At 43.9% G+C, this 9,124-nt stretch overlaps 1 protein-coding gene across 1 annotated transcript; it reads left to right on the forward strand.

Moving 5' to 3' along the window:
• The first annotated feature begins 151 nt into the window (after positions 1–151).
• Positions 152–9,124, forward strand: NSL1 (NSL1 component of MIS12 kinetochore complex). Its single transcript, XM_072140156.1, has 7 exons — positions 152–707; positions 2,320–3,009; positions 4,493–4,568; positions 5,669–5,799; positions 6,002–6,056; positions 6,984–7,051; positions 7,789–9,124. The coding sequence occupies exons 1-7, from the start codon at positions 303–305 to the stop codon at positions 8,068–8,070; spliced, it is 1,707 nt and encodes a 568-aa protein (XP_071996257.1). The 5' UTR covers positions 152–302; the 3' UTR covers positions 8,071–9,124.

Raw genomic sequence — 9,124 nt, forward strand, 5'->3', positions numbered from 1 at the left:
GTGACTGAAAATTATAAAACAATTATCAGCCGAAGACATTTAAATCGAGCAATGAGAGCACTAAGATGGCGCCGCCACTTCCGGTGTACGGGATTCCAGCTGGTATATGAAATATTTGACATTATTTTATTCCTCTGTATACTAAAACTCCGGCACCGATAGTTTCTAAGAGACGCATACTGTAATTACATTTATAGACATTTAGACTTCTTCTTCAGCATGCGGAACTATTTTGTTGTCGCCTCAACGGGGAAGAGTTTTGTCGGGGGACACATCCGGCCCCGGCTTCCGGAATTTTGAAAATGGCGGCAAATGTTGACAGCCCGAAACGGAGAAGTTTACGGTTGCAGAAAGGCAGTAGTGACCATGTACCGCCTGAGGCCCGGGGCCCTCAGGGGCCACAGAGTCGAACATCAGGCCCCAGAACTCGGCTCTCTGGAGGGAAACGGAATGATCCGGGGTCTGGAGGAGGCAGCTCTGAGAAGAGACCCCAGAGGAGCTCCAGGGGGCAGAAAGCAGAGGATGATGGCAGCAGAGCAGGAGCTAAGGCTGGGAATGTGGGGCCCTCAGGGGCCACAGCGGAGGTCCAGCTACCAGGAGGAGCCACATGTCCCCAAAAGGCGACTGCGGCCCCTGATGGGCGATCCATAAGGACGAGGAGAAGTCGAGAGCTTCCACAAGACAACGGAAAGCCGAGCCCATCCGTGGTGTGTAATTCTTACCCTCCATGGGTGTCAATTTTACACAATATTTAAGGATTTCCTCTGTTATTCCTCCTGGAATGCATGAGTCGATGACCAGGAGTTCCCATTTTTCTTTCCGGGATCCTCCACCAGTTCCACTGATCGGATAATGTTTGGACTCCCTGGTCCCTGGAGATCAGGGCAATGGTGACAACTTAAAGTCAGTTTATCTATACATTTCCACCTTACAGGAGGAATAACAGAGGGATTTCTATTTACCACAGAATAATGGTTAAAGGGATAGGACAGAGAAATACATGGCTTGTTTCTTCCCAAAGCAGCGCCCCTCCTTACTAAGGTTTGTGCCGGTATTGCGGCTCAGCTGTGTAAAGATAAATGGAGCTCCGTTGCAATACCAAGGTGTGGCGCTGTATTTGTAAGAAAGCAGCCATGTTTTACAACCCCTTAAAGGGAACCTGTCACCAGGGACCTCATTTTCACTAAAGGCAGATTGTAAAAGCCCATTACAGCTGCAGTGCAAAAATGGCTGTCTGCTTTTTCTAAGCATTTGCATTACAATATAATTGTGAGTTATAACTTACTCTTGCATCCTGACAAAATCCTGGGGTAGTCGCAGGGGCTAGACTTTGGTTTGGATGCATTAAAAAAAAAACATGTGACCTGTCTGAGCTGCAGGCTGTCTCCATCTTTGTGCTCCTGTACAGCTTGTCCCTCCCCCACTGATTTTATCTCACCAGGCTGTGAGCTCTGTGAAGGAGCAGGAGGGAGGAGTTGTACAGGAGCACAAAGGTGGGGGCCAAGCTCTGAGGAGTGGGTAACACAGACAAGTCACATATTATTTAAAGTGCATCCAAACCAAAGCTAAACCCCTGTGACTACCCCAGGATTTTGTCAGGGTGCAAGGTAAGTTATAACACACAATTATATTGTAATGCAAATGCTTAGAAAAGGCAGATTTGCACTGCAGATGTAATAAGCTTCAACCGGTCTTTGGTGGAAATGAGGCCCCTGGTGACAGGTTCCCTTTAAAGCCTGTTGCCCATAAGGGAGTGTGGTCCAACAAATCCATGATCCATGCACTTGTGGAATTTCCTGGGCTGAACTTGAACTCATCATGTGTTTTCAGTTCAGGGATTTTAGGTTCGAGCAAGTAATTCCCACAAGCTCCCTGGATTGAATTTGTTGGGATGAACGCTCTTGTGGGTCATAGGCTTTAACTGGGGGTTCCAGGATACAGTTGTTGAGGTTATTAACATCATTGAGGCTCGACGCCCCCATGATTCATCTGCCCACTGGGTTTCAGACTCCCTATTATTCAGGCTAGATCATCAGTTTCTATAACCAATAAAACCCTAAGTGATTTGTGCCCAGCAGCTGCTCCATAGAAGTGAATGAACTTTTAGTCTTGTCTTGTATTTACTTTGGGGACTTGGACAAGTTTTGTGTTAAAGGGGTTTTCAGGTTTCCAAATTACTTTGGATAGGTTATCAGTATCATCGATTAGTGGTGTTTGTTGAATCCTACACAGAAAAAAAATATTTAGAATCTTTATTTATGACAATTTCTATTTATAAGTAATAAGTTAGTTTCCCTTTCACTTTTTTTTTCATTACAGGTTAACAAAGTAAAAACTGATGCAGCAGATGCGGGGTCCTCCCAGGTCAGCGGAAAGAAAGGTCAAGAAAATATGGGAAAAACTAACAATATGACCAGTGAAGTAACGCTGTCCTCCATCTTGAGCAGTGAGAAAGCTGAACCCTCTATAGTGAAGACAAGGACTGATGTAGAAGAGGCTGGACCCTCAGCTGTGGACAAAGTGGGTAGCCGTGACCAAGAAGCCGGGCCCTCAGGTGTGGACAAAGTGTGCAGCAGTGACCAAGCCGGACCCTCAGGTGTGGACAAAGTGGGTAGCCGTGACCAAGCCGGGCCCTCGGGTGTGGACAAAGTGGGCAGCAGTGACCAAGCCGGGCCCTCAGGAGTGGACAAAGTGGCCAGCAGTCACAAAGCCAGGCCCGTGGGTGTGGACAGCAGGGAGAATGCCGGGCCCTCAGGTCATAAGAACCCGATCTCTTCTGTATCAAGTCCTTCAAAGCGCTTTGCTTGTGGCAGCAAGAGCCCTGTAAGAAATGCAGACCAGGGAACAATGGATCCTGCTCCCCCAAGAGACAGCAGGGTGCGCTGCACCTCCAAGCAATTGTTACAGGAGGTCCTGGGGATGTGCGCTGGATTCAGCAAAGAAATTTTGGAAAGTCAAAAGTACTTGAACCCAGAGCAAAAGGAACTGGAGCACAAGAATGTCATCTGGGTAAGGAGAATACCATGGACTTGTCATTCCCCCTCCATTTCTTATCTTGCTCTATTATTGAGCGGAAGTGACCTGGTAGTGATTTTTCTAATGTCACTTTAAAACAAAAACTTGCTAAAATTGTCAGACGGTGAAGTAACATGGGAACAAGTGCATGGGTGTAAGACGTAAATGGTCAGGGAAACACAAACTTTGCATAATCTGGAAGTGCTAAGTTGTACAAGAAACTGTAAAAAGTGTATTTGCATATTTCGCCAGAAACCCCCAGTGGAGCATCAATGACTATAACTGTATGAATAGACTGTGCGGCCATGATGGAGTTTTGATGCAGTCGGCCTCCTCAATTGTAACAATAATTTATAAGAAAATTTAGTGAGCTTTTTATGTTAACAGTTCGTGACACTGTTATTAATAATTACTTTTCCTTAGTTGATACGGCCGACTGCATCGCAGCAGAGTCATGGCCACATACCCTAAGGGTGATGGCAGACGTGGCGTTTTGTCTGCAAACACCAATGCGATCGGGCCGCCCTGGTGGTTGCAGCTTTGTTTGCGTTTGCAAACGCAGACAAAACGGCACGTGTGCCACCACTCTAAGGGTGTCGACACACATGGCTATTTTAAGCATGCGTTTTCAGTCAGTTCAAAAACGCATCAGTTTTGACCGTTTTTTCCAATTAGCTTAATAGATAAACAGGTTGTGAGCAGCCAAAAGCATGGTAAACAATCAAAAAACGCATGCTTACAAACTGAGCAAAAATGCAATGTGTGGCATCACCTTGAGGGTTATGTCACACATGGCGTTTTGGTCCGGTTTTAAACATCCGTTTTCAGTCCGTTTTTGGCAGTTTACCGTGCATTTGGCTGCTTACAACCTGTTTATCTATTAAGATAATTGGGAAAAACGGACCAGAAACGCCACACATGGCCACCCTAAGTCTCCACACGCCTGCATGGCAACCTTAATAAACTCACAGGTGGCGTTGAACGCATGCGTTTCAAAGCACAATGGATCGGCTGAAGAGAGATTTGCCTTATTAAATGGCTGTTAACATTTGGGTTTACAAAACGCAATTGTTAACGCATGCGTTTTGTAAACGCTAGTTTTAACAGGCGTTTAATTGGGCAAATCTCTCTTCAGCTGATCCATTGCGCTTTGAAACGCACGCGTTCAGCACCCAGAGTTTTCCGTAAGGAGAGCTCTTCCCTGCACAAAATACACACGACTTGTAAAGGTTGTGCTGAAAGCTGCTAAAAACATATAGAATGCCGAGCTTATAATGAGCACAACCAGCGCTGCTCCTCATGTACTCGCTGGGCTATTGAGTTCTGCAAAGTTACCGTACTTGAAAGGGGAGCCATGTATGGGTTTTATTTTTATTTTAGGGCTGCAGTTTATAAAACATAACTCCAAATGATATTTTTTGCTAGCAGTTATTTTGTCTTGATTTATACATGACTGATATTTTTGTTTTAATTTTAGAACTTTGAGACGACTTTTCAAGATAACATCAGCATTAATGGAGAGTCTTGGCACGAAGCCCCCGACGCTGCCTCTGGTAAGGATGACCTATGACAACACTTCTTTAGCCTTGTAGGAATCCTGGAAGTGTAGCAGGGTAATGAGGCATTGCTGGACATACTTTAATTACAACTACCCTTTTAACCCCTTCACAACTAACATATGGCTATATACCTCCTAAATGCCCCATGCAGGTGGCGCATATATAATATATATGTATATACACACATACATGATGACGGTGTCAAACTTCAAAGATCTTATCTCCAGAATTGTGGCACCTAGAAACATAATTCTGGTGTCCTATTTAACAGGATCTCCCCTTTAATATAATATCAGGATTGTGTTTCTAGGTAAAACAAAACCAGAGAGATCCAGCCTTAAATTTACAGTAAAAAAAGTGAATTCTTTTTTTTTTTGTTTTAATGCAGAACTCAATTCCTGACTGTCCTGACTGTAACTTTAAGAGGGGATATCTCTGCTTCAGTTTCACCTTAAAAAACAATGCTGATATCACATTTAAAGGGGAGATTCTCCACTTTAAATGGACACCATTTGTGTCTCTAGGTGCCCTGCTGCTGGAGATATGAGATTTTGAGGTGAGCCACATCCAGTCTGGGAGCTGATGGCAGAAAGCCATCCACGGGATAGGGCCTAACCTGCTGATCAGTGGTGGTCTCAGTGCTGTCCGATGGGGTCCCACGTACCTTCGGCGGATCCTTCGTCGCTCCGTCAGATTAATCGAGCAGACGGCCGCGCATGAACGTTCTGCTCCATTTTTTTTGAATTAAACATTTTTATTGAACAATTTTTTTATGACATAATAAGTACAGAAAAGATAAACACACTCCAAATTACATAAGACATGCATAGCCCCCCTCTCCCTACAGTGCAGGTGTCACTACATGGCAAAATATCCAAGCTTAGTGTAGTTCTGAATACGGCATGGTAATGACAGTACATGTGAGCAGCCTCATAGGTACAGCAAATCCATATTTTGAATCACAAGCGTCACTACTCGCCGGCCTAAGGCAGGTAGTTGTCAGAAATCTACAGTTTGTCTCTCCTTTATGATAATTGATGTCTTGCAAACTTGCCGGATAAAACTAACTTTTATCTGTTTTGCTACATACACAGAACCGGATATCAAAATTCTTGAGGACCAGCTGGATGACGCCATTGTAGAGACTGCCATGAAAAGGAAGCGACACCCCAGAAAAATCCTCGGCCACTTTGTAAAAGGGCTGAAGGTTGAGCGGGAAATATTGGTATGTGGCTGAATACTTATTCATTGTGCTCTGTAAGTGCGGTCTGTCTTCAGTGATGAAGTGATCCCTGGGGTTTAGCAGTTACCTCTAGAGAGGCCGGGATTGTATGGCACCTTCTAAAAACTGAAATACATGACTACAATGAGGTATTTGAATTTAGCGACACTGATTTTTATTTTTAATCACAATTTCCTTCTTCCAGGATCACTACAAGCCGGTGGTGGAACCAAAGAAGCTGAAGCTTGACTCCACATCCGGTGAGTGTTTCCACAGCATATTAAAAACTGAAGTAACTACAGGCCTGGATCCACATAGGAGCTGCCGACACATAATGGCTCATCTATATATACATCATCAGGATCAGCTATAAAGCTATAAAAGACGATTTAATAAGCCAAAAGCCTACAATACATAAAACGCCACTTTTATTATGGGTTTTCGAAAGATGGAGGAGACTGGTGGCCTAAGTGGAAGCCTGCTCCAAAAAAAAACATAAGCAAATAAATGGGAGGTGTAAACTAGGCCTTCATTGAGCTATCCAGATTTACTATCCATGGTCAGACATCTGCAGCAGAAAATACTTATAAATTAATCCCCCCCCACACACACAAAATTGTGCAAAGTGGTGGTAACAACTTTCTCTCCTAGTCGGAAAACCTTGTAGACTCGATTCTTATTAATGCAACAGTTTTCCTAAGATGTTGATTAGCTACCGCCGGAAGACCCGGCCTTTGGCTGGTACCGAGGTTGTTCTTGCTGGTTGAGCCTGATGGTTCTAACCTGTCGGCAAGTCCCACAACACAGCCTGACGCTGCACATCAAAGTAGACTGTAAGCTCTTGGGAGCAGGTGCCTCACTCCTGGTGTTCCACATGACTGTATTTTCTCTGTAACGTCATATTTTATTTGTATACGTCCCCTATGATTTGTAAAGCTACGGAATGTGATGGCTCTATAGAAATAAAGATTATTGATTAGGACAAAATGGAGAAACTGGATAGAAAGCGGCGACTCGGTTAAAGTTGTTGTTGTCCCACCATAATAAGTTATAGAATGGAGGATATGTTAGAGATCACTGTGGGTGTTACCACTATAATCTGAATATAGAATTATATAAAAATATTATCATTTTATTATTGTATATAATATTTGTGTGTGTTCAGTGTACAATCTGTGTCTTTTTAGAAGCGCGAATGGCCGAGCTAACTTCTACCACTGCCTCCATCTCTCAGCAGATTAAAGAAACCATGAAGGTAAGAAACCTAGGAAGGTGAAAATGCTCTCAAAAGGGTTGAGAGTGGGCCTTGGCGGGTGGTTTGATATTGATTATCTTCCCTTGGGATAGGTCATCAATACCAGATTTATAGGCGTCTGCTACCCAGCACCCCGATCAATCAGCTGTTCTCGGCACTTTTAATTGCAGAGCATCAATCCCACCTTTTATCCCTATCCCTTATTGTGGGTTTGTAGAATACATGTATATCTTTGGTGTTGCTGATCCATGTGTGTCCTGGGTTGATGCCCAAATACTGACGGTCTCAAGGGGATTACAAAGAAGCAGCTGCAATGTGCGGCATAGATAAGATTCCAGCCACCAGGTGGCGCTATGCCTTATGAGACATCAATAGTAATGACATTTTATAAGATTACAAGTGTCTGTCCTGACATTTCACAAAAATTGGAACTTTATTTACAAGCAAAATTTCATATTACAAGCATTATGTGAGCCCCAGCTCCACTGTATCTTCCTCCCTCTCACAAAATTGTATAACGCAACATTGAAGAAGTATAAGAAATAAATACAAGACTAAATATTTTTGGGGTGTGGAACAAATTGTTTCTGATTCCTATGGGAAAACTTGCTTTGATGTACAAGCAATTTGGATTACATGTTCTCTGAACGAATAATACACGTAAGGTTCCACTGTATATTGATATTTTTTGTAACTAACCCAACATTGAAGTAACTGCACATCTGTATTTTTTGCAGTCACTCCCGGCACAGCTAGAAAAAGCGGAAGGATTCTCTCAAGTTCTCAACCTCCAGCCAATGTTGCAGGGATCGCGGATAAGACAAGACATCTTTTCTAGTCACGTAGTATTAAAGGACATGGCAAAGACTGTACCCACAGTGTTAGAGACCACCCCAGGGGAAAGTGAGCCTGCGGCCAATGTTGCACCAGTGCGGGTCATGAAGAGGCGGCAGAGCCCATCAGTCCAGAATAACTTGTATCCCCTGAGGTCAAAGAGGAAGATAAGTCTGGAAGGATGAAAATCCCCTATGTAGATTTCATGAAGTGTAATTTATTATTGTATATCCCAACGCCAGACACTGAGGGTCTAGGAGCAGTGAGCACTGGATCACATTACTCCATTGCCCCCCCATGTGGCGGTAAGTGCTCCATTCTGTGGTGTATATTCATTATCGACCTAGGAGAAGAGTTTTTTTCATTTAACACGTGCAATAATTATAAATCTAATACTTAGAGGACCTGTCACCTAAATTTTACTAAAGTAAGCAGCTCCTAGTGCTTGATAAAACGCCGCAGTGTTAGAGTGATAGCGTTACCGGAAACCTCCTGTAACGCTATCAAACACTGCGGCGGGGTACAATGTAATTGTCGGACAGCTCACAAAGGGGTTTTCCCAACTTTGGCAGCTCCAATCCACAGTACAGGGGGGTACCTTCCTAATTAATGAGGGTCTGACAGCTGGGACGCCCTGCAATTAGGGTGACGATCTGACTCTCATTAATGGGTAGAGAATGTGTCCCGTCGCTCCATTCAATCCTACGAGTGGCCAAACGTTGCCGAGCACAGCACTCGGGTATCATGACCTGTAACTTCATCCCTTCCTGAGAAAGGCAATCCCACTCTTCTAATTGTTAGGGGGTCCCATTCTCATGATTGCCGGTAGTCTCCGCTGTCAGTCGCCCACCCTGACAGGTTGGAACAACCTGCTTTTAATACAAAAGACTCCATGAAGATGACACATGACCTTGGCCATCCAAGCTGTGCAGGTAGTGATACACTTGTGTTGGCCATAGTATTGTATTGTAAGCAGCGGTGATCCTAGAGGGAATTGCCTAGTAATGCGCTGTAGCCCCCCCTCTGCTCATCCAGGTGCTGTACATAGATGAATTCAGGGATCACGTGTCTTCGGCCAATCCTGTACATTGCACAACCATCTTGTATGATGGTGTAAATTGTCTAGTTCTCACAGAGCTGTATATTTGTATATATGCATTTTGCAGTTTTAATAACCATTTTGTAATGATGCATTTTTTTTTTCTTATCTGTCCTTGTTTATTAAAGATGGGACTTGAA

The sequence above is a fragment of the Engystomops pustulosus genome, chromosome 3 (genome assembly GCF_040894005.1).
Source record: "Engystomops pustulosus chromosome 3, aEngPut4.maternal, whole genome shotgun sequence".
Lineage (NCBI taxonomy): Eukaryota > Metazoa > Chordata > Amphibia > Anura > Leptodactylidae > Engystomops > Engystomops pustulosus.

What these genes read in the sequence shown, in the direction of transcription:
- NSL1 (XM_072140156.1), top strand. Translation starts at nt 303, where the DNA reads ATGGCGGCAAATGTTGACAGCCCGAAACGGAGAAGTTTACGGTTGCAG. An exon ending in AGGTTGAGCGGGAAATATTG is followed by an intron (nt 5,800 to 6,001) that starts GTATGTGGCTGA and finishes TCCTTCTTCCAG; the next exon opens with GATCACTACAAGCCGGTGGT. An exon ending in GAAGCTTGACTCCACATCCG is followed by an intron (nt 6,057 to 6,983) that starts GTGAGTGTTTCC and finishes GTGTCTTTTTAG; the next exon opens with AAGCGCGAATGGCCGAGCTA.